The following is a 27,500-nucleotide window of genomic DNA, read 5'->3' as shown; positions in this document are numbered from 1 at the left end:
ACGCTCCAATGGAAGCATTAATGGTTACGGAGCCCCGGGCCGCGGTGTGATACCTCCATTGTGTGGAATAAATACAAATATCACAAGGTCGTCTCTGCAGCATCTCATACAGACAAAGTCGTGTTGGTCTGAGGGAGCGAAGCTGAGCGTGTTTACGAGATCTCCCCGACAAACAGCTGCACAGCGCCTTTATTTATTCATGACTTTATTCCAAAGACTGTTTCTAAAAGAGTTCGTAGCTTCAGGTCTGTAAAATGGTTCTGATCTAGAAGTGTCTTCAGCTGCAATACCAGCGAGTGCCACTAGAGGTCGGCTCCAAAAAGCCTCCGGCTCCATAGACTCCCATTCAACTTCTCTCATCAAATCCAAAGTGAATCAAATGTGTCCATCAGTTATCTCGGTGTTGTTAGCTAAAGTCACTCCTTCTTCTTAGTTTTCTGGAGGTCCATCTGAAAATAATCCCTCATTCATTAGAAAAGAAGATTCAAGAAGACCTGTTTTTGGGGGCGTGTCTGTTTGATTGACAGGCCTGCGGTGCAGTCAGGTTACAGCTATCGTGGGCGGGACGTAGTATCGTCAGGTTTCCAATCAGATCGGTCAGATCCACCGCTGGCTCCTCCCCCAGCTCGTCCAAATATGGTCACTTCCTGCTCCAAACCGCTCCGAACTAGCAAAGATGGTAACGACAGGTGATGAATGTGATGAATCAACTTAGTCTCTTCGTGATAAACTCAGGCACAGAAGATGAGAAAAATGTTGTTCTTCATCTCGAGTCTAACGTCACATCGGATCATTTTTCTCTCACTGTCATCATTCTTCTGATGTAAACCTCTCAGTGAGGAACCAGGAGAGCCTGACCAACTGCAGCATAATGACATCAGCAGGGGAGGCAGAGAGCATGATGGGTAACATAGTTTGTGTCTTGCCTAAGGTCGGTGTGAAGAAGAGGTTTGTGGGTAATGCAGTCTCAGGCCATGCTTCGTGTTTGCTGTGTTGCGTTCAGGTAACACAGATGTGGCTGCTGTTCTGGGCAGCAGGTGATGTTTCAGGATAAAAAGTAAGAGATGTTTGAGCCTCAGCAAGAGAAAAATTCAGTCACAAACTAAAGTGTGAATGTTTTCCTCGTTAGATTTAAAGCAGCTCTTCAGTGTCTAATTTTGACTTCGGAGAGACAAACAGAGTTTTGCTTCGAAAAGCTTCTGAGTTCAGTTTCTGCTCGATCTTCCGTTTGATGTCACGAGCACTCGAGCCTCCGCCGAGCTGAGGAGGTCCCCGCTCTGCTGCTGGACCGGGAGAGAGCTGAACCCGGGCTGACGGAGGAGGCGGTGTTTACACCGCTGTGTCTCCGTTAGCATCCCGTCTCCAATTAACTCGTTAACCAAGCAGCACCGTTCTGAACCGTTCTGAACTGTCCAGCTCACCTGCAGCCGCAACCTTCGTGTGTGTGTGTGTGTGTGTGTGTGTGTGTGTGTGTGTGTGTGTGTGTGTGTGTGTGTGTGTGTGTGTGTGTGTGTGTGTGTGTGTGTGTGTGTGTGTGTGTGTGTGTGTGTCTGTGTGTGTGTGTATTTTACTGAACGCTGTAGGTAAACTGTATCTGCTGTAACTCCCTCACTGTTGTAATAATTTATTGAATGTTGTATTTATACACAAGACGATGATAATAAAGCAGCACATGAGTAACTCCACATGACTGATTACTCCTCTGTGTGTGTGTGTGTGTGCGTGTGTGTGTGTGTGCGTGCGTGTGTGTGCGTGTTTGTAAATGTGTAAACTGCAGTAGTTAGTAAGTTTGTTGATATTTGTCCGACTTCATTTATTTTTGTTGATATAATTCCTATAATTGTTTATTGATTATGTTGGAATATATTTCCTGATCAGATCAACTTGATTAAAACACTTTGTTCTGTTTCAGTGAGTCGAAGACTTCACTCGTCTCTCAGCATCTTTGCTGCTGCTTGAAGTGCATTTAAATTAATGTGAAGGAAAAATGTTGTAAATTGAAGTTCTATTTTCAAGAAATGTAATATTAATAACTTTATTTTGTAGTTATTGTACTTTATGTAGCTGCTCAAATGATGCTAACGTTTCCCTATTTCCCTCCTCGCTCTTCATCATCATCCATTCATTTTTCCTTTCTGTCCTCCTCATCCTCCCTTCCCTCTTTAATCCCCTTCTTCTTCTCTTCCTTTAATCTCACCTCATCCCATTTCCCCTCTTCGCTCTTCATCTCATCATTTACACCATCTCCTCTTCCTCCATCCTCTTTAGAATCGCATGCACGAGTCCTTGATGCTCTTCGACTCCATCTGCAACAACAAGTTCTTCATCGACACCTCCATCATCCTCTTCCTCAACAAGAAGGACCTGTTCGCAGAGAAGATCAAGAAGTCGGCGCTCAGCATCTGCTTCCCCGAGTACACCGGTACCACACACACACACACACACACACACACACACACACACACACACACACACACACACACACACACACACACACACACACACACACACACACACACACACACACACACACACACACACACACAAACACACAGAAACACACACAGACACACAAACACACACAGACGTACACGGAAACACACACAGACACACAAACACACACAAACACACACACACAAACACACACACACACAAACACACACAGACATACACGGAAACACACGCACAGACACACAAACACACGCACACACACAAACATACACACAGACACACACACATGGACACACAAACAAACACACACACACAAACAAACACACACACACACATGGACACACACATACACACAGACACACACATGGACACACAAACACACACACACACGGACACACACACAAACATACACACAGACACACACATGGACACACACACATGGACACAAACACACGCGCACACACAGACACGCACAAACACACACGCACACACACACACACTTAAAGGATTTAAAGGGCTGTCTTAAAGGCCCCATGTTGTATAAATTCAGAGTTCTGTTTCTCTGTTTATCATAAAGACTGGGCCGTTTGAACTTCCTTTAGTTTGTGATCTCATAAACTCTCACTGATGTCACATTTCCGCCCTCAGCTCAGCCCACTGTCCGACCTTTTATACAGAAGAAAACACTGAGTGGTCGTTCTGTCGCGGAGCTAACAAGCTACAAGACAAAGACAACCTGTGATTGGTCTGGATGGGTGTCACTCAGAAAAGAGTCAGCCAATCAGGAGAGAGCTTCACCTAAAAGACACAGACAGAGCGGCAGAGAGATGTAAACGTGGAGTTGTATAGTTTAGAGAGAGAAAAGAGCAGCGTAGAGAGGGAAGAGCAGAATAGAGAGAGAAGCATAGAGAGAGAAGAGAAGCATAGAGAGAGAGTAAACTGGACGGTTAGAGTTGTTCACTTTGCTCCTCTGGAACCTCTGCAGTCATTAAACAATCAGCCTGTTGCTAAACTCCACTGAGGGCAACAGAATATTATTAAAATATAATAGCTAATGATGTTTTAGATTAAATTAAAGAAAGGAGAGCTTCAGATGAAAACGTCAGCCATTTCTGAATCTACAGTTCAGCTGATTGTAAAAGAAACAAAAACAGTTAGCCCACATGTAGCACCGCTAGCACATATTATTTATTATTTCTAAAACAGTGTGGACGTTGTCTTCATTCAGGGCTGCTGACTGACAGCAGATGTCACTTCAGCTGTGATTTCTGTTGAAAGAAAATCAAACAACAAAACAATCTGTTCTCTCTGTTATTGAGTTCCAGTTTTAACCTTCAATTTCTCTACTGAACAACTTGAAACTGCAAGAGACAGGAAATACTGCCAAGCTGCAGACAGTCTGAATCACACCTTTAACATGGATGTAATAAGAGGACCTTTAACATGGATGTAATAAGAGGACCTTTAACGTGGATGTAATAAGAGGACCTTTAACGTGGATGTAAGAAGAGGACCTTTGACGTGGATGTAAGAAGAGGACCTTTGACGTGGATGTAAGAAGAGGACCTTTAACGTGGATGTAAGAAGAGGACCTTTGACGTGGATGTAATAAGAGGACCTTTAACGTGGATGTAAGAAGAGGACCTTTAACGTGGATGTAATAAGAGGACCTTTAACGTGAATGTAAGAAGAGGACCTTTAACGTGGATGTAAGAAGAGGACCTTTGACGTGGATGTAATAAGAGGACCTTTAACGTGGATGTAAGAAGAGGACCTTTAACGTGGATGTAATAAGAGGACCTTTAACGTGGATGTAATAAGAGGACCTTTAACGTGGATGTAATAAGAGGACCTTTAACGTGGATGTAATAAGAGGACCTTTAACGTGGATGTAAGAAGAGGACCTTTAACGTGAATGTAATAAGAGGACCTTTAACGTGGATGTAAGAAGAGGACCTTTAATGTGGATGTAAGAAGAGGACCTTTAACGTGAATGTAAGAAGAGGACCTTTAACGTGGATGTAAGAAGAGGACCTTTAACGTGGATGTAATAAGAGGACCTTTAACGTGGATGTAAGAAGAGGACCTTTAACGTGAATGTAATAAGAGGACCTTTAACGTGGATGTAAGAAGAGGACCTTTAACTTGTATGTAGTAAGAAGACTTTTACACTGCATGTAAAGATGGAGCTGGATTCATTCCTGTAAAAGATTCTCACTGGTGCTGAAAAATGTCCTCCATGTTTTCACAGCTTTCTCTTAGCGCTAGAACGTTAGCATTAGCATCTAGACTTTGGAAATGTTTTGGACCAAATGGATCAGATATTAATAGAAAACCTTTATTTCAATGAGTTTGTGACGCTCAGGAATGAACAACGCACATCGTGATGAATATAGGGGTTGTAGTAACACCGTTTGTCCACTACAGCAGCCGAGCGCTATTCCTGCAGCCTTCATATCAGAAAGAGAGACTCAAAGGGGAGGTAGTCTGACAAGTGAGGAAGAGCCTTAAAATGTGTACCACTGAGGGCCACTAGGGGCTCCAAAGAAAACCTCTGTCTCAATAGACTCCCATTCAACGTCTCTCATGATATACAAAGTCAATAATAAGTTATTGCAGCTTAAGGCTCTTCTGCATCGGCCTAATTTTTCAGACCAGACTTTTATACACAGTCTGTGATTCTCTGTCAGATCCACTGCTAGTCCCTCCCCCTTCCCCTCCCCCCCAGCCTGTTACATATTTGGATTGTGTGTCTATAATGCTGTGCTGTGTGCGACCTGTCTCGTCTCCATTTGTCTCTGCAGGACCGAACACCTACGATGACGCAGCCGCTTACATCCAAGCGCAGTTCGAGAGCAAGAACCGCTCTCCGAACAAGGAGATCTACTGTCACATGACCTGCGCCACAGATACAGGAAACATCCAGGTCGTGTTCGACGCCGTCACCGATATCATCATCGCCAACAACCTCCGAGGGTGCGGCTTGTACTGAGCACGAAACCTCGCCCTGCCCCCTCCCCCCACCCTCCCCTCTCCCCTCCAAAACCACCCCCTACCCCCCTCCTCTTCCTTTGACACTGCTGTGGAAATGATGATGATGATGATGATGATGATGATGATGATGATGATGATTCTGCTGATTATTTAAAGAAATAAGAAAGAAAAATGCAACTAGGTACATATTAATAATGAGGATAATTTAAAAAGAATAGGCAAACGTATATATAAATATATATATATATATATAAAACATTATATATATATATCTATATATATATAATGTTTTTAGTTCTCCTCTCACTCCGACTCCTCCTGATGTTCTTTGGCCTGCAGCCAAGCAAACAAACAGTTTTAGTAGAAAACACCTGCAGCCTTGAAAACTTCTTGAACAAAGGCGATGAAAGCCTCCGTTACCGTCGCTCATCTTCTACTTCCTGTCTTCTGTTCTTCTACTTCCTGTCTTCTGTTGTTAACCTTTTCTTTCACGATGACTTTGTTGATCGTGTGTATATTTATTACATGTGTATCAGTCAGTACACTGATTTTTATTCACCTTTTGCCTCACCTGAGACCTGTATTTGTTTTATTTTGTTCAGTTTTTTTGCTATAGTAGTGATTATGTAATAACAACCTTTGCAGAAACGTGTGAAAATGTGTAAATCACTAAAAAGCAGCAAACAGGTCAGCTAAACCTTAAAAAATAACTCGAGACCTGCTGACAGTGACAACGCTGATTTTAACCTTTTGTTTACATTAGCCGAAAGATGTTCGTCCTCGATTTATTTTTTTTAATTTTTGAATAACTTTATATTTTTTATTTTACTTCCTGCAGCCGAGACCCGGTTTTCATTGACAGAAAGTGAGGCTTCCTGTTTTTTTTTCGAACCCGGTCTCAGCAGTTAGCCAACCGTCAGCCTCGGCCGGGCTCGACAGCCAATAGGAAACGTGCTCATGTCCTTCCAGTGCCGAGGAACAGACGTTCTGCACTGTAGATAGCTGCCACCACGTTTTACCCTCCTCAACCTGCAGACCTGCTGATGTCTCCGTGTTAGGAAACTCACTCCCGGTTCCATCCTTAATTTATTCATTTATTTATTGATCGATTGTCCTTCTCCGACCCGCATGTCCGTCTCTCTTCACACACGCCTCCATCATCCCTTTTTCTTTCTCGCCTCCATCCGTCTCTTTCTCTTCCGTTGTTTTTTTGCATGCCGTCCTGGCATCCGGATTTCAGGGTCAAAGGGTCCCCCTCATTTTTTTCCTGCCCTTCTCCCTCATATTTCTCCTCCTCCTCTTCCTCCTCCCTCTACCACCTCCCTCCTCCTCCTCCTCCTGAAGCCCTGACACAGATAGCATGAGATACTCAAGCCTTTGTATAAAAAGACCAGTTAATTCATAAGACTTATAAAGTAATGCCACACACGAGTACTGTTCAGATAATTTTAAAAAATGGTTTCATAAAAATTGCAAAAGTTCAATATAAAAAGAGGAAAAATAGAAAAAAAAAAAAAGCCAAGTTAGCAGCAGAAGGAGAGAGCTGATTGGTTCCTGACGGGACGGGCGAATATTTAAAACGTGTGAGGACTGACCGGTCGTCAGAAGCTTTGAAGGAGAAGTGTAGATTTTAAGGATTCTTGCAGAATAAAGTCAAAAAAAAGGACCAAAAAATCTACACTTATTACTCCAATAATTACAAAGACCAATGAACATGGGTATTACCACAATATGGACGACACCGATCAAGAGGATCCTGTTAATATCCTCCAAAAGATAATCTTTCTTGTGCTTTGTAGCAACAGAACATTTCTTTCTCTATATCTCCTTTTTTAAATAAAGATGTTTTGCCGATGGCTGGAGGCGTGGCCATCTCAGACTGACCCCGTGTTGTTGTAATGCTCTGAACTGTGCCCCGCCGCTTTCTCCTTTTACCGTTTTGCCTGTTTCCCTGCATTAGAAACCGTGTCCTCACTTTAGCCTGACTCAGAACGATTAAATATAATATTATAACAATATCTATTTTTTATTATTTCAGGAAAAAAAAACTTTTTTGGGGAGAGCACGTTTGTTGCTGCGTCCGCTAGTTAGGGACGTTGCATGTTCACACATCAACGCTGTATAAAGTCATGCTCCTTCTTCTGTCTCTTCAGTTTTGCACACACCTTCCAGGTCTACAATGAAAAGCACAGTTCTCACGTCTCACGTCTCACACACACACACACACACACACACACACACACACACACACACACACACACACACACACACAATAAGTAGATTTGGAACTTTGTTATCTCTTCATGCCTAATCTCGTTTTCCCTCCATACACCTATCATCTCTCTATATAGACCTCTTTCTTGCCTTTTTCATTTCTAGTTTTTAAAAAAGACAACAGCTGTATAACGACATGATGTTTCTTTCTCCTCCATCTTTTTTTACCACCACGTTCTGTTCTTTAACCAGTGAATGCTTTTTTCTGTGCAGTTTCTTTTCTCTCTCTCTCCCTCTACTCTTCTTTAGTGAATGGTTGTTATTTCATGTGGGATGTCCGTGCTGGAAAAACCAATCGAATGTAGTGTTTACATTAAAAAGCCACTGTTTTCATGACTACAAAAAAAATCCAAATCTTCTTGTCTCCGAGTCTTTCAGTATCTGAACGTCTGTGTTCTTAACTTTCAGCTGTTCTAAAGTAAAGTCACATTTAAATACAACTTCCGCTGGTCCGTGAACATTAGTAACGTCACCGTGGACCTGAAACAAGCAGACAAACATCAGATTTTAGGTAACAAAATCTTCAACGTCATCATGGAGAAACCTGTTGTCATGGTGACACAATTCAGGTGGTTCCCAGTGAATGTTCCCCCTCAGAAGGTCCCAGTGGAACTCGGTGTTGACAGTCTGACTCTGGGGGACCAATTCACGGTGACACAAAGAAAACCCAGCTGGTGTCTCCTGACGACTTCTTCGGTCTTGGACAGTGAAGCTCCGCCCCTCTTGAAACGTGATGTCATCAGAACACCTCGCCTGCTCGTCGCTTCATCGCCGTCAGACTTTCTGAAGACTTTCAAAGGTCTCTGATGACCGTTTACAGAGTTTGATCTAAACTCTGCTGTTTCTCTGCTCCAGTTTCAGGTTTCCATGGTGACATCACTAATGTTCTCGTACCAGCGGTCACATTAACGTGAGGAACTCAGTGATGATGGTGATGATGATGAAGAGACGACTCTGAATACTTCCTCATGGAGGTTGTTGGTCCTCTGTGTGCGATCAGGAACACTCTGAACTTATTGATCATATTTGTTAGAAATATGTTCTCATTCAAAGGCTCCTCTCAGTTCTCTGAAATGTGATTCTTGTTTGTGTCCTAAATGTTAGAATGAAGCGTTTTGATCAAACTGTAACAACACCTGAGTGCACATCTGTCCAGCAGACAGGAAACCGTCCCAACAAGTCTAATCTGAGGGTTTCACAGCTGAAAGCCAACCCAGCTTCAGGATTTATGTCGGTGCTCCCTGCGACACCTGATGAGTTGGTCTGATGATCGCATCCAATTGCATTTTAATCAGCTGAGTTTACAGTGTGGTGTCCTGTAACCTGCAGCGAGCGGCTCAGTCCGACCGCGGCCACAGAAAAGTAATTATCTCAGGAGACAAAAAACATAGAGTTGACTTTTTAAAATGGAGGAAACAGATGGAGTTTCATGTCAGCTGCATCATCCTGAACGGGGACGTTCTCCTTCACCGTGACTCATCATTCGTTCCTTTTGGTTTCTGTTTCTGCAGAAGTTTAAACTGAGTTTTCTCATGTTTAATCATGTTTTGTAACCTCTTTGGTCTGGACATGAACGGGTCCACAACAACGAAACCTAATGTATTTGGTGCCACTAGCAGCTTGACTTTTGGTACAAACGTTCTTGCTCCCCTCAGGATAGACTGTTAACTTTAACAGTCCCTGAACCTCTCTTCTGGTCATGACATCATCGGGCCAAAACTTTGGTGCTCCAATATTTTGGTTTGTGCACAAATACCTGCAAAAAAAAGAGAATTAGTGACTGTTAGCATGCTAGCACACTAATAGCTAGCTTTAATAGCATTAGATTAGCATGCTAATGTTAGCCTTTAGCTCAAAGTGCTACTAGGTACAGTTTTAAAGATGGTTTCAGAGCTGTTAGTGTGGCTGCATGTATGTTTCGGGACTTTTTCTTCCACCCGGTGCACCTCGGGTGTCTCAGCTTGGAGGTTTTTTACAGCACAGTTTGTTAAAACCTTTTTATTTCTGTCCTCTGGATGTTTCAGATAAATCACTGAGAAGTGTGATGTGTAGGTTGATGCTCTGACTCCTCCTCCGATGGTCTTACAAGAATGTTCTCCGAAGCACACGTATCTGTTGGCGTCTTTACGTGCGCCTGGTTTTCGATGTAAGAATCACTCGGTGTCACGTTGGTGTTTCCTCTGAGGACTATGATGCACTGTGGCCTCCTACAGACGGATGTTTGAACCGACTGACATGAAGCATCACTCACACAGATGAGAGTCGCTGTCGAGGCAGGTAGAGCGTTTCATTCACACATAACGGAGAGACGGAGAGGAAGAGGAGGTTCACGGTGTTCAATAACAGAGGAGGATGGAGGGAGGCCGAACACACGGAGAACATCAATCTGATCTATCTTTTGATTTCTGTCTTCGTACGTCTTACTTCCTTCTTTCTAACAGAGTCTCAGACATTTTGAATAACAATTACATTTTTATCAATTTTGATTGTTAGTTTTGATTATTATTAGCAAGTTTTAAAGTATGAAGCCATAATTCAAAAATTACACTATTATAACTACAGGTAGCAGCGCTGTGATTATCTTCACAGTAGTATTATAATCACTAATAATATGTACGGAATCTCCTGACCGTGTGTCAGTGGATGTTGCCTTCTGTCCACTAGAGGATGTCAGTGTCTTATTTTGCTTCATTAAAAAATAAGGCACTTGCTCAGTTTAGGGACCAAAAATATCTTGTGGTTAGGTTTATGAAAAAGTTCGTTTTGGATTAAAAACCAATCATCAACCATCAGCGATGTCATCAACCATCAGTGATGTCATCGTTGGTTTGTGAACGTTATGAATCCTCTAGTTCAGATTCTGTCCGTCACCATCTTGCTAGTTCGGAGCGGTTTGGAGCAGGAAGTGACCATATTTGGAAAATAACAATAGAATAGAATATTCATAGTTATCACTTCATTAATGAAGTGAAACTAAGAATAGTTGTGTGTTCAAGGCCTTAGAAGGAGCCCTTATGTCTACATAGGGAGCAAGTCCTCTTCAATGGAGCTGCCATGTTTCTACAGTAGCCTAGAAGGGACAAATCTTTTCTCCCCTTTCGTCAGTCTTGTTGTCATGTTTTTCACAAGTTTTGCGGTAGCTGTAGATTCACAGCGAGGGGCGTTTAGTTGGTGGCAATCTACAACCTCACCAATAGAGGACCCTAAATCCTCCATTCTGCTCTTTTAATACAGAGGACTCCACAAACAAACAGACAAACAAGCAAAGACTGCAGGGTCATGCAGCAGAAAAACTGAACTTGACTTTTGCCATAATGTGTTGCAGGGTCATGTGCACTGTGTGGTTCATCACATACACAAACTGCTCACCCCATTATTGTTGCAGCAGAAAATATTTTTCCAGAATTGTAAGCTTATTATATAAATTGCCAGTACTGCAGAATTTACAGTGCTTTGGTGTCAAACACCCTGACACCTACCTGTCAGGATCCCTGTCTGACCCTAATGTGTCTCCCTCTATTTTGTCCCCAATCTCCTCTCCTCATGTGTGCTGTCATTCCCCTGTCCCCTGTCCCACCAGTCAGTGTGATCAGTCAGTGCTACCCAGTTTGCTGCCTGCTCGCTGTGGAGGACCTCGGGACTCCCCCAGCAGAGCCACGCCCTGTTGCATTCAGCCTGCCTCTCTGTCAGCCTGCCTACCTTCCTGCCAGATGGACTGCCATGTCTACGGCTCCCTCCCAGACATTGCCCGGACCAGAGCTGGTGCATGTTCGCACCAGCTGGTTCCCCCCCCCCCCCTGGTGAGAGTCGGTGGAGTTTCCCTCCCGACTCGGAGGAGAAGAGACATTAGGTACCTGACCCTGGACAAATAAAGACTGTTTTTGAACTTTATCCTGCCTGTTACCCGAGTCTGTGTGTCTACGTTTGGGTCCAGTCCACTCCACCTCATAACACTACCAGCCTTCCTTCGTCTCTCTAAGCTGTTTTTATGCTTTATGCTTTTTTATGTTTTTATGTTTAACAGCAGCTTCTCCGTCTTTTTAATTCAAGCATGTAAATTAAAAAAATCCCCAAAGTAAAAGAGCTAAACTATTAATCTCCCCTTGTTATTCCTCTCCACTGACTCTCTCCTGCCAAATGAAAGTGTAATGAGCCCAATAATTGATCGCAATCCTTCAAGGAATAGTTCAAAATGTATTTGCTCTGCAGCACATGCAGGACAGGAAGCAGGAAGTGATGATCTCAGCTCGGCGTAAAGACTGAGAGCAGGGACAAACATCTGGTTCAGAAAAAAACCTTCAAACAACTCTTAAGGTCACAGATCAATTTGTTTCATCAGCATACAAATAGGTTAGAAAATGTAGTCTTTTTTTAGTGAACAACAGTCACTTCCTGCAGGTTTGGTTTCATCATGCTAACGATTAAATCTGGCAATCCATAAACAGCAGGAAACAGGAAGTGTCATTTCTGTATGTTTATGAATTTAACTCATGAGGTGCAGTGTGTTTGTTGGTGAGCTTTACAAATGATGGGCTCATGTGGTCATTCAACCCTGTCACAGCAAAGCGTGAAATAGACACATTTTGGGCTGTCTATGCGTAAAAGTTGAACGTTTTCTGAGCATGAAACTTACATGCATGTGAATGTCATGTGATGCTGGATCATGCTGTCAGGTGCTGCCACATTTTTGGGCAGTGTTTGGAGGCAGGACAGGTGGCTCGGTTGCATTAGTCATAGATTGCTATGATGAGGTTTGAACCAAGGATATGACACTTAAAAAAAAAAAAAAAAAATTCTGAAACTCAACCACGTGTTTCTGCAAAAATGTTCCTGTAGCAGGCCTGTGCTACTGTGGGGGTTCCTCATGGGCACAGACGACCGACCCGCTGAGTCACAAAGTTCGTTTTTAAGTTGCTTTATTTTCCCAGATACATTCCACTGCTCTCTGCTCCAGCGCTCTCCTGCCCTGCCTCTGAGCGTCCGTCCAGTCTCTGTCTTCTCTCTCCTCTTTTTTCAGGCGTGTCTATTTCATGCTTTGCTGTCGAGGACGGGCGTGTCTGTTTCACTCAGGGACAAGCATCGGGGTCAGGTGTAATGCAGACCAGGCGGCCATAACAAACACCATGTTGGAGCACAAGGTGTCTCATAAGTGTACCTGGTACCAGAACACCTTAGGCCAGAGATCAATGATCGACTTTGTTGTCGTATCATCTGATCTGCGGCCGTATGTCTTGGACACTCGGGTGAAGAGAGGAGCAGAGCTGTCAACTGATCACCACCTGGTGGTGAGTTGGATCAGATGGGAGTCGACTGGAAAGACCTGGCAAACCCAAACGTGTAGTGAGGGTAAACTGGGAACATCTGGCCGAGGAACCTGCCGGGAGGTCTTCAACTCTCACCTCCGGAAGAATTTCTCACATCCCGAGGGAGGTTGGGGACATGGAGTCCAAGTGGACCGTGTTCAGAGCCTCTATTGTAGACGCGGCCGCTAAGAGTTGTGGTCAGAAGGTCATCGGTGCCTTTCGTGGCAGCAACCCGAGCACCCGGTGGTGGACACCGAGGATGAGGGGAGCTGTCAGGCTGAAAAAGGAGGCCTTTAAGGCATAGTTGGCTCAGGGGTCTCCCGAAGGGCTACGGTGGTCGCAGATGCTAAAACTCAGTCATAGAAGGAATTCGGGGAGGCCATTGAGAAGGACTTTCGGTTGGCCTCAAGGAAGTTCTGGCAAACCATCCAACGACTCAGGAAGGGAAAGCAGGAACTACCCCAGGCTGTTCTTAGCGGGGGGGGACTGCTGACTCGGACGGGGCACATCGTCGGGCGGTGGAAAACGCACTTTGAGGAACTCCTAAACCCGGCTGCCATGTCCTCTGGAGAGGAGGCAGTGTCTGAAGACTTGGGGGGGTCTCACCCATATCCCTGTCAGAGGCCTCTGCTGGGGGTGGATAAGATCCACCCTGAGCTGCTGAAGGCGCTGGACATTGCTGGGCTGTCTTGGCTGACACGCCTCTTCAATGTCGCATGGGGGTCAGGAACAATGCCCATGGACTGGCAGACCGAGGGTGTGGTTTCCATTTTCAAAAAAGGGGAGTTGCAGTTGGGTCCCCCGGGGGATTTTGTGGGGGGTGCTGCAGGAGTACGGGGCGCCGGACCTGTTGCAACGGGCCATCAGTACAACTGCAGTAGGAGCTGTGTTCGTATTCTCGGTAATAAGTTAGACATGTTTCCAGTGGGCGTGGCCTCCGCCAGGGCTGTCCTTTGTCACCGATCCTGTTTGTGACCTTCATGGACAAGATATCTAGGAGCAGCCGGGGGGAGGAGCACGTCGCGTTCGGGGGTCTCCGGATCGCATCTCTGATGTTTGCAGATGATGTGGTCCTGTTGGCCTCTTCGGACCGCGACCTCCAGCACTCACTGGGATGGTTTTCAGCCGAGTGTGAAGCGGCGGAGACAAGGGTTAGTACCTCCAAGCTTAGCCTTAGAGATCGGGTAAGGAGCTGGACATCAGGAAGGAACTTGGAGATGAGGCGCTACTCCTTCGAAAGGAGTCAGCTGAGGTGGTTCAGCATCTGATCAGGATCCTCCTGGTTTCTGGAGATTTTCTGGAGACAGCAGACAGTGAGCCTCCAACTACTTCTAACGACCTGCATTACAATAGTGGAGATAATAAGAGTGGAGGAGTTGATTTAGTTCTGTAACGACTGCAACATGAACAACGCTACATTCTATCAAATCAATTCATTACATCATGTTAATTCATTACATCACGTCAATTCAAACTTTGTTGGTGTTGGTGTTAATCCTAACGTCTCCTTTAGCTCTTCATGAAATCAATCCACCTCTTTTTCCTTTCTTCATCAGTAGGACATTTAAACAGCGATGCAGCGCTAGTTTGGAGGTTCTTGCTTCTAGGAAAGATTCCCTTGCGGGTGGAGGAAGACGTCCTGTAGCAGCTAGCTGATGTATGATAACAATCTGACTACATCAGGAGTAGAACTGAAGTCCAGTGGGATGACCTCTTATGCAAATGAGCTGCAGGCTTTTATAGCGTTTCACCATGAGAGGAGGAGCCATGCAGAAGGTTATATAAACCGGCTGTGAGCTAGCCTTGTGACATAGATAGGTTAGCTTTTAGCCCCGCCTTAAAAAACCTGAACTGAAGACGGGTGAGAAACTGTTTAACGATCTAACTCCACATTTCAGTGCGACAAAGTTTTCAAACTGCAAACATGCTTTTAGCAACTAATTTCACACGTATATAATGTATTGAGAAGCAAATCTTGGAATTTGCTTTACAGCAATTTTAAGGGTTCACGAATACAATTAGTAACTTTTGTCATGCCGTTCTAACGTTGTCATGCAGCGCTAACGTGACCAAAAGGGACCCAAATCTGACCAAAATCGACATGAAAACTTCATGTATTATGAAGGCAAAGAGAAGAATGAGTGGCTGTCATATCCCTCAGATGGAGCGCTGCACTGTTCAAAGGAAGCAGAAGAAATGACGGGATGTCAGAGCAGTTTACAGGGAGGAAGTTGTTGTTTGGAGGTTTAATCAAAGTGTAAAAGGACTGCAGATGCACAACATCTTGTCTTGAATATGGATATCAATGGATCCTTATCACAAATGTATGCAGATTAATTTACAGGAAGATTTTGCTATAAAAGAGGCTCCTCTCATCTGGATGGATGGATGATGGATGATGGATGATGGATGATGGATGATGGATGGATGGTGGATGATGGATGATGGATGGATGATGGATGGATGGATGGATGGATGATGGATGGATGGATGGATGATGGATGATTGATGGATGATGGATGATGGATGGATGATGGATGATGGATGATGGATGATGGATGATGGATGATTGATGGATGGATGGATGGATGGATGGATGGATGGATGGATGGATGGATGGATGGATGGATGGATGGATGGATGGATGATGGATGATGAATGATGAATGATGAATTATGGATGGTGATGGATGGATGGATGATGGATGATGAATGATGGATGATGAATGATGGATGATGGATGATTGATGGATGATGGATGATTGATGGGTGATGGATGATGGATGGATGACGGATGGATGATGGATGATGAATGATGGATGATGGATGGATGATGGATGACGGATGATGGATGATTGATGGATGATGGATGATGGATGATTGATGGATGATGGATGATGGATGATGGATGATGGATGATGGATGATGGATGATGGATGATGGATGATGGATGACGAATGACGGATGATGGATGGATGATGGATGATGAATGATGGATGATGAATGATGGATGGATGATGGATGATGGATGGATGATGGATGACCCCATGCTACTCTATACACACACCATAAAGATATTTATAGTGCTCTAGCACTCGTCTGCCTGTTGCTAGGATACCAGCCAGCTCACAATTGTTAGACATGCAGTTATTCGGTTTGTTTACAAAAACAGTGCACAGTATGATTTGTCTGAAACACACACACACACACACACACACACACACACACACACACACACACACACACACACACACACACACACACACACACACACACACACACACACACACACACACACACACTCATCACTCGCGTGTCTCACAGACCAGTGTGACCTCTGAGCTGACAGTAACCATGGTGACAGAGTCTAAAGAGATGACGTGGAGGAGGAGAGAAAATGCTGATGGTATTTACTTCACAGTCTGACGGTCCTCTGGTTGCCACAGTAACTGCATCGGCTTCTCAGCAGCATCCCCTGGATAATAGAGGAAGATGAACCTGAGGCTCCTCGTGTAGGATTAAAGGTAAAACGTCGCCCCCTGCTGGCCCACAGAGAGTTCAACAAGGACACTCTGACCAGTACGTGGACAGAGTTTGTTTGAGTGCACATCTGGACTCAATTTCATAAAGAAAGACAAATTTTCTTTGATGAAAAGTGTTTATTATATTACAGTGTTTCCACCACAGCTGCTGCAAAATCCCAGCAAAGGGCTCCGTTTAATAATCTTCATTTAATCCAATTTATTGTCATCCAAATCCTCGTTAATCTGTCGGAAACAGCTGCTCCTTTATGCCCCTGCTGCTCGCTGGTCAAGAGAAATTATTGAGAGCAAGTTTACATATTTGTGTTAGATGTGTTAAAGGATGAACTGCTGACAGTGTCATCAGCTCCGTTGTTGCCTTCAAGCTATTAAAACACATCAGTGAGCTATTGGATTGTTCATTTATATCCATGAAAATACTGTACCCCCGTAATCCACCCCAACCAGCCCTGATCTCATCAGGAAACAAACACTAGTGGATTGTGTACAGGTTTTAAAATGATAAAATTTTCACATAGGCGACCTCTATTGGCCGTAGTCATGTCAACAGGAGAAAAGGAGGAATTCAGGTTTGTGAACAGTGTTTTGAAGCCTCCAGGCTCAAATTTGAGACATCCTCATGTTGTTTTGTGACCATATTTGGTCAATCAAAAAGCCCTGCCCACCAAACATACCTGTGTTAGAGTCCTAATATGTAATGAATGATGAATTATTTCCAGAAGGAAACACTGATCAGAAGGAGGAAGTTAATCTAACATAATGGAATCATTTACTGACTTTTTATTTCATGAGAGAACTGGATGCTTTTTCAATGGAAGTTTATTGAAAACAGCCCCTAGTGGTCCTCAGTGGTACTACAGATGGAGTCTATGGAGACAGCCCCTAGTGGTCCTCAGTGGTATTACACTTTAAGGTGCTTCTGCTTGTGTTTTGCTTGAAGCTACGTCTCACGTCTTTTGGTGAGATCTGTAGAAAGTGAAACGCCATTCATGGTTATATGGATTGTCCAATCATGATTCTTAGAAACTTAGAAAATTCAATTTAATGATGTCACAGACACACAAAACACACAAATCTCAACATGTTTGATGCCTTTTTATACATCATGCTGCTTCTGTGTGTTTATTCCTCATGAGGAGGAGACACACACACACACACACACACACACACACACACACACACACACACACACACACACACACACACACACACACACACACACACACACACACACACATACACACACATACACACACATACATACACACACACATACACACAACCACACACATAAACACACATATACGCACATAAACAGATCTCCTTGGTGTCCTCAGCAGACAGATAGACAGACAGAAAGACTGGTGGACCATAATGGTGTAACCGATACACTAAAATACTGGACCATGTGCCGATCCAAATTTGTCTCTCAGCCACGGGATCCCACCATCTGACCAGGAATAAACACATACACACATGCAAGCGTCTCCATACTGTACTCCCGTCTGTGTGTGTTAGCTATGCAGGGATGTCTGGGTGAGCAAGGAGGCTGATTCTCAGCCAGTGATGTAACCCAGCTCTCTGAGTTGGGTCACAATGACCCCACGAGTGTCTCTTTATGGAGCCGCTTGTAATTTGTCTGCTGCTGACCGTCATTTAATCAGCAGAGTTGTTAACTCTTGGTGGCTGTCTGTGGTTTCACCGAGCGCCTTGGACCCTGCTGACCTCCCTCTGACCCCCCTCTGACCCTGCTGACCTCCCTCTGACCCCCCTCTGACCATGCTGACCTCCCACTGACGTCCCTCTGACCCTGCTGACCTCCCACTGATGTCCCTCCGACCCTGCTGACCTCCCACTGACCTCCCTCTGGCAGTGCTGACCTCCCTCTTACCTTGCTGACCTCCCTCTGATCCCTCTGACCCTGCTGACCTCCCACTGATGTCCCTCCGACCATGCTGACCTCTCACTGACCTCCCTCTGGCCGTGCTGACCTTCCTCTGACCCTTCTGACCCCCCCTCTTACCCTGCTGACCTCTCTCTGACCTCCCTCTGACCCTGCTGACTTCCCTCTGACCCCGCTGACCTCTCTTTGACCCCCCTCTGACCATGCTGACGTCTCTCTGACCCCCCTCTAACCCTGCTGACCATGCTGATCTCCCTTTGACCCCACTGACCTCCCTCTGACCCTGCTGACCTCCCACTGACCCTGCTGACCTCTCTCTGACCCTGCTCTGACCCTGCTGACCTCCCACTGGCCTCCCATTGACCCTACTGACTTCCCACTGACCTCCCATTGACCCTGCTGACCTCCCACTGACCTCCCTCTCATCTTGCTGACCTCCCTTTGCCGTCCCTCTGACACTCGACACCAACTTCCAGGATTATTTTACATACAAATTTTATGTTATAATTTTTCATCAACAGCACAGAAGCAAAAGAGAAAGAAGAGAAGGTTGTTGCAGCTAAAACACGTCTAAGTTTAAAAAGACCAGTTTGTGGAACTCATCCATGATGTATCGGCTCTTTCAGATCTTCAGTTTGACAGTCAGCTTCCAATCTTGGTTTCTTTGATGGAGCTGCAGACAGTCGAGAAACCAGCAAACACCTCGTTTCTCAGCTTGACAGTGTTTGAACATCATTGAAAAGGAGGCGATAAGAGGAAGACAGACAGGCGAGGAGGCGCTTTGTTCCTCTTCCTGCACACTCTCTGTTTTATATACAACGCCGAGGAGATGAGAAGCGCATTGTCACACACACACACACACACACTCACTCACTCGCACACACTCACGCACACACTCACACTCACACACACTCACACTCACACTCACACTCACACACTCACACACACTCACGCACACGCACACACTCACTCACACACACTCACACACACTCACTCACACACTCACACACACTCACTCACACACTCACACACACACTCACACTCACACACTCACACACACACACTAACACACTCACACACACTCACACACACTCACTCACACACTCACACACACACTCACACTCACACACTCACACACACACACACTCACACACACTCACACACACTCACTCACACATTCACACACACTCACTCACACACTCACTCACACACACACACTCACACTCACACACACACACACACACACACACTCACACTCACTCACACACACACACACACACACACACACACACACACACACACACACACACACACACACACACACACACACACACACACACACACACACACACACTCACACAAACACACACAACGGTTATCTCCAGTCAGCTGTGTCACTGTAGCATCATTAGTTGTTCTGTGTTCCTGATGATTTTAAATATTCATCGTCTCACCCAGAAAACAAAGACGACACATTTCTGTTTGCAGCCTTAAATAACAACGAGGAGCGACAGCAGGAACAAATCTGGGTGAAATAGGACAGCTTCTCTCTTCTTCATAGTCAGGATGAGGTTTAACTTCCTGTCTGCAGGTTAAATAGTTTGTTTGGTTCTTGGTCATTTGGTGGTCTGACTGCAATCTGACAGTAATTGTTAAATTACATATCACATGTTCTATATGCTCATTGTGGATGTTAAATTTTTAACTGAAGAAAAGTACACAGCTTTTTATTATTCAGCCACTGAACACGCTTATGTACAAACCTTCGAATTTGAGCTCTTCATTTTCTTTTAGTTTGGATTTTTTTAATATTATTATCTTATAATAATTATACAACTTTTCCACAAGCAATTGTTCCTTACTCTGGGAAATATTTATGATTGTTTTTAACAGAATATAATGTCTTGAAATTGTTGTTGGCTTCAAAACAGCAAGTTCAAAATTTTATAACATTTGTTCACAGTTATATTAAAAAAAGCAGCAAGTCCTGTCAGTTTGAGATAAGAGAATGAATATTTCACTTCTTTTTTTGATTAATTCATTAGAATTCAAATCAACACATTTTTAATGAAAGTGTTATCGAAAGGCAGCTGGACCTGCAGTCTTAAAGACATTCTTGAGGTCAGAAATGAATTTTTCGGATGAGAAGTGAAACCAGGAATCCAGTTTACATTTGTTGTCTTTAAAGTTGGAAACGAGACAAACTGAACAAATCAAAACAAAACTTCAACACAGTTGTCACATCTGAATCTGAGCAGGTTATATAATAATTAGGTATCCAAATGATTTGCACAGTTGGAGGTGCTTCAGGGCTTCAGTCTGTGTGGATGTGTATCTTGTCGAATGGATACAAAGACAAACTGTGTCAGACAAACAGAAACAAAGAGAAGCAGGAAAAACAAAAGTTAGGAAGAAGGAGAAAAGACTCCGAGTCTGCTGTCATACAGGCTGAACGTCAACTCGCTGAATGGTAACAGATTCACAAGTGAAAGCACGAACATGCTAATATTGCAACGCGGTATCACGACAAAGCGCGTAATAGACACGCCAATCTATGACAGCAACACGTGACATAGACACGCCAATCTACGACAGCAACGCGTGAGATAGACACGCCAATCTACGACAGCAACGCGTGAGACAGACACGCCAATCTACGACAGCAACATGTGAGATAGACACGCCAATATACGACAGCAACACGTGACAGACACGCCAATCTACGACAGCAACACGTGACATAGACACGCCAATCTATGACAGCAACGCGTGACATAGACACGCCAATCTACGACAGCAACACGTGACATAGACACGCCAATCTACGACAGCAACGCGTGAGATAGACACGCCAATCTACGACAGCAACGCGTGAGATAGACACGCCAATATACGACAGCAACATGTGAGATAGACACGCCAATATACGACAGCAACACGTGACAGACACGCCAATCTACGACAGCAACACGTGACATAGACACGCCAATCTACGACAGCAACACGTGACATAGACACGCCAATATACGACAGCAACACGTGAGATAGACACGCCAATATACGACAGCAACACGTGAGATAGACACGCCAATATACGACAGCAACACGTGACAGACACGCCAATCTACGACAGCAACACGTGACAGACACGCCAATCTACGACAGCAACACGTGACATAGACACGCCAATCTACGACAGCAACACGTGACATAGACACGCCAATATACGACAGCAACACGTGAGATAGACACGCCAATATACGACAGCAACACGTGAGATAGACACGCCAATATACGACAGCAACACGTGAGATAGACACGCCAATATACGACAGCAACACGTGAGATAGACACGCCAATATACGACAGCAACACGTGAGATAGACACGCCAATATACGACAGCAACACGTGAGATAGACACGCCAATATACGACAGCAATATAGACACGCCAATATACGACAGCAACACGTGAGATAGACACGCCAATATACGACAGCAACATGTGAGATAGACACGCCAATATACGACAGCAACACGTGACAGACACGCCAATCTACGACAGCAACACGTGACATAGACACGCCAATCTACGACAGCAACACGTGACATAGACACGCCAATATACGACAGCAACACGTGAGATAGACACGCCAATATACGACAGCAACACGTGAGATAGACACGCCAATATACGACAGCAACACGTGAGATAGACACGCCAATATACGACAGCAACACGTGAGATAGACACGCCAATATACGACAGCAACACGTGAGATAGACACGCCAATATACGACAGCAACACGTGAGATAGACACGCCAATATACGACAGCAACACGTGAGATAGACACGCCAATATACGACAGCAACACGTGACATAGACACGCCAATCTATGACAGCAACTTTGTTGTCCAAATTAAACATGTAAAAAGAGACTTTAGATGACATAAACTGAACAAGCTGTGTGAAGATCAGACCGGACTGCGTGTCAGAACTGTTCGCCATGGCAACCACAGATATTCTGAATAATTAATGAACCTTTTTACTGCATCACCAATTACTGTTGATAATCACTCATGCACCGTTTGGCCTGCAGTTAAAACACCCACATACACACACACATGTGTGTATGTGTGTGTGTGTGTGTGTGTGTGTGTGTGTGTGTGTGTGTGTGTGTGTGTGTGTGTGTTGTGTGATGACAGGAGTAAGAGCCGTGCTTCATTTCATAAGCATGTTTTTATCTGTTCATTCCTTAATCAGACTTTCATTCCTCATTATTATTGTGTTCAGAACCAGAACGTTTCTGCTGCAGCTGTAAATAATAGAATATATAATGGCTGAAGATAAACAGCGTTTAGATGTTTTCTCTCTGAAACGCCCAGAAAGGTTTCATCATGAAATGTTTTTAGTTTTAGCTTCAGTCCAGAAGTTCAGTCACCTTTAAACACACCAGCTGCTGCTGTTTTCTATCTCTAAAGACATTCTGACTTGTTATCACGGAAAAGCATTCATCAATGAATTTCATCAACTTCATTAAAACTGCAATCGCAAAGATCTGTTTTCTTCTCTTTGGCGGCCTTTCTGGTGATAAACTGTAACTGCAGCTGTTTTTGTTACCTTGTGTGTTGTCGGTCAGTTGAAGAGCGAGCATTAGCTCCGCCCACTACGTCTGATGGAGTCGTATTCTCCATGTTCAGAGGAGAGTCGTATGAACGGCGCCCTCTGGTGGTCGTCACCACGTCACAACTCTACATCTTCTATCAGCCTCCAGTTCACCAGTCGTGAATGTGTTTGCTGACGTTTCCAGAAAGGTCAGAGGTCACGGAGGTTCATGTCTGGTTGGATGCTCAGCTGATATGTTGTAGTTTCAGTCAATAACTTAGATAATATTCTAGGTCTGAGGAACATGTTTAAATCATCTTTTCTCTTTGTCTTTGAATTTCATGCTGTCATTATCTACTCTGTTCATTCATTACTCCTTCCTTCCTGAATAAAACGGATCAATAACAACAAGTTAAGTTTACACTAGTTTTGTAAATGTACTTTTCGTAGGGAGTTCATGAACGACTGCAGTCACACATTGTTTAAAAAGACTTCAGCCATAGAACTAGAGAACGTTAAAGAGTGGATGAGGTTTTTACAGGATTTCAAAGAAGTAGTTCATCACAGAAACCTCCGTCGTGTTTCTCTAAATGTTTCCTGATGTTCACTGGAAGCTTTCTGACCTCAAATCATTCTCATCTTTTTCTTCTTCAGTATTTCAGGATTGTTAAAAGATTTATTTTTCAAAAAGAAACAAACAGTGTGTCCGCTCCTCTTCATGCTCCCCCCTCCCCCTCCCCCTCTTCTTTCACATAAGGATCCTATAAAGTTTCTGCGGTCCGACCCAGGCGCATGCGCAGCGGCCACCCCAAGTAGCGTGTGTAGTAGTATTATTATTGTGAATGAGGGGGTGGTGGGGGTTAGGGGTGGTGTGTGGGGGTGGTATTTTGGGTGTACAGTACAGTCACAAGAGCGACTCGATGGAGCCAGGAAGTAGACTGGTGATGCGTTTACGTGCTTTCTGAAACGGTGGTATTTTCCTGTTTGACAGCTTTGCTAACGAGGTTTGTGTCTCTGAATTCGATGTTTCTGCTTCATCTCTCATGTTGACTCGTGTTATTAATTATTGTTTATAGGATACTTTTTTATTTCTGCAGCTTCAATAAACATTTGATGTGTTGCTGCATCACGCGGATGGAAATGTAAACGAGACAGATGTTTCCTCTGTAACCAGAGCATAAAGCAGCCTGAGCTTTATGATCCATAACTTTAATTAAACTGAAGGACAAAGTCCTCTCACGGTCCTTTTGACGCACTATTTGCGCCCCAAACCACTTTTACGCACGAATATTCCGCAGGCCGAACGAGGAGGAGCACGTGAAAGCTGCAGGTAGACTTGAGACGCAGACGGAGGGGGGAGGAGGGGGCAGGGAGGGAGAGAGGGAGGGAGAACCACACCGTCACACCGAGCTTTATGTACCGCGGTGGGTCACTTCAGTGGAGCCACTTGGATCCAGAGGACCCGCAGCGCGCAGCAGCCGCAGCCAGCGGAGCATCAAGGAAGCACACTGCACGTTCTCCTCAGGGAGGAACACACGCTCAGACACGGAAGAGGAGCGAGACAGCGGACGGCAGCAAACTTTTACTCTACGGATCTTTTTAAAAATAAAAGTGCACGTCGAGAGTCCGGACCGAGTCTGAAGATGCCGCGGGTCGTCCCGGACCAGAGGAGCAAGTTCGAGAACGAGGAGTTTTTCCGCAAATTGAGCAGAGAGTGTGAGGTGAGTGTCTGACGGCGGAAACAGACGGAAGGAAGAAGGCTTCTGTATTGTTCACTGCTTCTCACGGTGAAATGAAAATGAAGAAAAGTGGTTTTTATTTACAGCCATCTTTTTAAACTGAGTCAAATATTCTACTTCTTATTCTGTTTTCTGACTTTATTTAAAGCGTGGAAGAGTCTAAAAGTTCATGTGCTTTTGTTCCAGTTTTATTTGTATTTTATGTGTGTGATGTTTAAGGTTCGTGTTCCTTTTCTCTGTAGATTAAATGTTATTTTCTCTATAGATGAAATATTCTTATTTTCTGTACAGATTAAATATTCTTATTTTCTCTTTTGATCAAATATTTGTATTTTCTCTAGAGATGAAATGTTATTTTCTGTACAGATGAAATGTTATTTTCTCTGAAGATGAAATATTTGTATTTTCTCTACAGATTAAATATTCTTATTTTCTCTATAGATCAAATATTTGTACTTTCTCTAGAGATGAAATGTTATTTTCTCTACAGATTAAATATTTTAATTTTTCCTATAGATTAAAAAAAATTCTATAGATTAAATATTCTTATTTTCTCTACAGATTAAATATTAAAAATTTCTCTACAGATTAAATATTTAAATTTTCTCTATAGATTAAATACACTGGGTTCAGAGACCGGCCTCATGATGAGAGACAAGCCCGCTTCCAGAACGCCTGCAGGGACGGCCGCTCAGAAGTGGTGAGTCGTCCTCATGGACACCAACAGGAGAGACAGTGGTCCTGATTACTGATGATTAGTGTGTGTGTGTGTGTGTGTGTGTGTCTGTGTGCGTGCGTGTGTGTGTGTGTGTGTGTCAGCAGCACCAGGAAGTAGTGGTGTTATCTAGCATGCAGACCCACCAGACTAACTTCTCCTTGTTGTGTGAGAGAAACACATGAACATGTGTGATCACACAGTTGCTTCACAGCAGGGACTACTCCTTTCCAGTTTTTAATTCTGAGGCTGACTGATGATGAAGTGAACAGTGATGTCAGAGGATGGAGAGACAGAAGGAAACCAGGTTTACATTTATATCTTCTACATTTGATACATCCATGTGAATAAGAATCTGCTGCTTCTCTTTGTCTTTTGTGATATTTATATTCAGGTTTTGTGGTAAAAGAAGCAATTTAAAGATTTGAAGACGTCTCTATGGAGTTTAGGAGATTATAAAAAGCTTTTCTGAACAAATAAGTTATTGATTAATGGAGCAAAAAGAGCCAGATTCATTGATAATTAAGATAAAAATATTCCTATCCTTGTTTTTGTTTAGATGTTGATTTAAGTTGTGTCAGACTGCTTGATATTATATTATATTATATTATATTATATTATATTATATTATATTATAATATAATATAATATAATATATTTAGTGTTTCCTTCATTTCTAGATGAAGAGCAGCAGCCAGCAGCTCCTCCTGGCAGGAGGAGATAGATTGTGGCTACAGCGGAAGTGTTGCTGTTCTGCATCTGTTTACACACACACACACACACACACACACACACACACACACACACACACACACACACAGACAGACACACACACACACACACACACACACACACACAGACAGACGCACGCACACACACACACACACAGACAGACAGACAGACACACACACAGACGCACACACACACACACACAGACAGACGCACACACACACACACACACACAGACGCACACACACACAGACAGACACACACAGACAGATGCACGCACGCACACACACACACACAGACAGACGCACGCACACACACACACACACAGACAGACGCACGCACACACACACACACACACACACACACAGACAGACGCGCACACACACACACACACACACACACACAGACAGACGCGCACACACACACACACACACACAGACAGACGCGCACAGACACACACACACACACACACACACACACACACACAGACACTGGGCAGCTTCTGTTGTCTGCTTCATCCTGGAGATATTTTTCACAAACATGCTGTCATCAACCTGGGAGGGGATATCAAGGGGTGGAGGGGGGGTGCATCTGGTTTTACCATCTTTTCATGGGTTGTGATGCATATGTCCATCTGTCCGTCCATCTGTCTGTCCGTCTGTCTGTCCGTCCGTCAGTCTGTCTGTCCGGCCGTCTGTCTGTCTGTCTGTCTGTCCATCTGTCTGTCCGTCCGTCAGTCTGTCTGTCCGGCCGTCTGTCTGTCTGTCCAAGCTCCATGAGTCCAATATAATTTATAATGAATTCAACCTTTAGATAAATGTTACCGTCCTTTTCTAAGATGTCGTATTTCTATCCAGACGTCACAGAAGAAGCTCGTATCAACTTCTGTCGGTCAGTCCGGCTCCCAGCTGGGACGTCCACGTGTTTTATTCTGTTTAATAATTAAAAACAAAAAGGGCTGCGTTATTGTTCTGGAATAATTAAAGCAACATGAAATTGTAGTCAACTGAAGATATCGGAGCCCCTGGAAGCCTCCACATCTCTTTGTCGCCGTAGAAACAAACAGGAAGTGACATCACAGTGATGAAGGTGTGCTGTGGAGGAATCAGGATGAATACGCATTTATGAATGTAAATAAAAAGCTTTTCATGGGTTTATTTGCTAAATATTTTATCTGTAATATTATAAACCTCATTTAAACAATCTGAAACAGATTAAACATTAAAAATGTGAACTTTAGTGCA

The 27,500-nt window shown here is 44.0% G+C and overlaps 2 protein-coding genes across 6 annotated transcripts in view; both read left to right on the top strand.

Moving 5' to 3' along the window:
* gnao1a (guanine nucleotide binding protein (G protein), alpha activating activity polypeptide O, a) overlaps window positions 1-8,067 on the top strand; it is a 69,978-nt gene extending 61,911 nt beyond the window's left edge. The window contains exons 7-8 of one of the 2 annotated variants that reach the window (XM_069719407.1): window positions 2,269-2,422; window positions 5,256-8,067. In XM_069719407.1, coding sequence (XP_069575508.1) covers window positions 2,269-2,422; window positions 5,256-5,443 — 342 coding nt within the window. In that variant the 3' untranslated portion in view covers window positions 5,444-8,067. The remainder of the gene's footprint in view (window positions 1-2,268; window positions 2,423-5,255) is intronic. The other variant, XM_069719410.1, reaches the window with a different exon arrangement.
* Window positions 8,068-24,474: 16,407 nt separating this feature from the next.
* cbfb (core-binding factor subunit beta) overlaps window positions 24,475-27,500 on the top strand; it is a 32,139-nt gene continuing 29,113 nt past the window's right edge. For all 4 annotated transcript variants that reach the window (XM_069719415.1, XM_069719414.1, XM_069719417.1 and 1 more), the window contains exons 1-2: window positions 24,475-24,794; window positions 25,426-25,512. In XM_069719415.1, the coding sequence (XP_069575516.1) occupies window positions 24,717-24,794; window positions 25,426-25,512 (165 nt within the window). In that variant the 5' untranslated portion in view covers window positions 24,475-24,716. The remainder of the gene's footprint in view (window positions 24,795-25,425; window positions 25,513-27,500) is intronic.

This window comes from Brachyistius frenatus, unplaced genomic scaffold (genome assembly GCF_029030835.1).
Source record: "Brachyistius frenatus isolate BFR_SWC_R1_liver_20210118 unplaced genomic scaffold, ASM2903083v1 Contig_214, whole genome shotgun sequence".
NCBI lineage: Eukaryota > Metazoa > Chordata > Actinopteri > Embiotocidae > Brachyistius > Brachyistius frenatus.
This window is presented reverse-complemented; position numbering and strand designations above follow the sequence as displayed.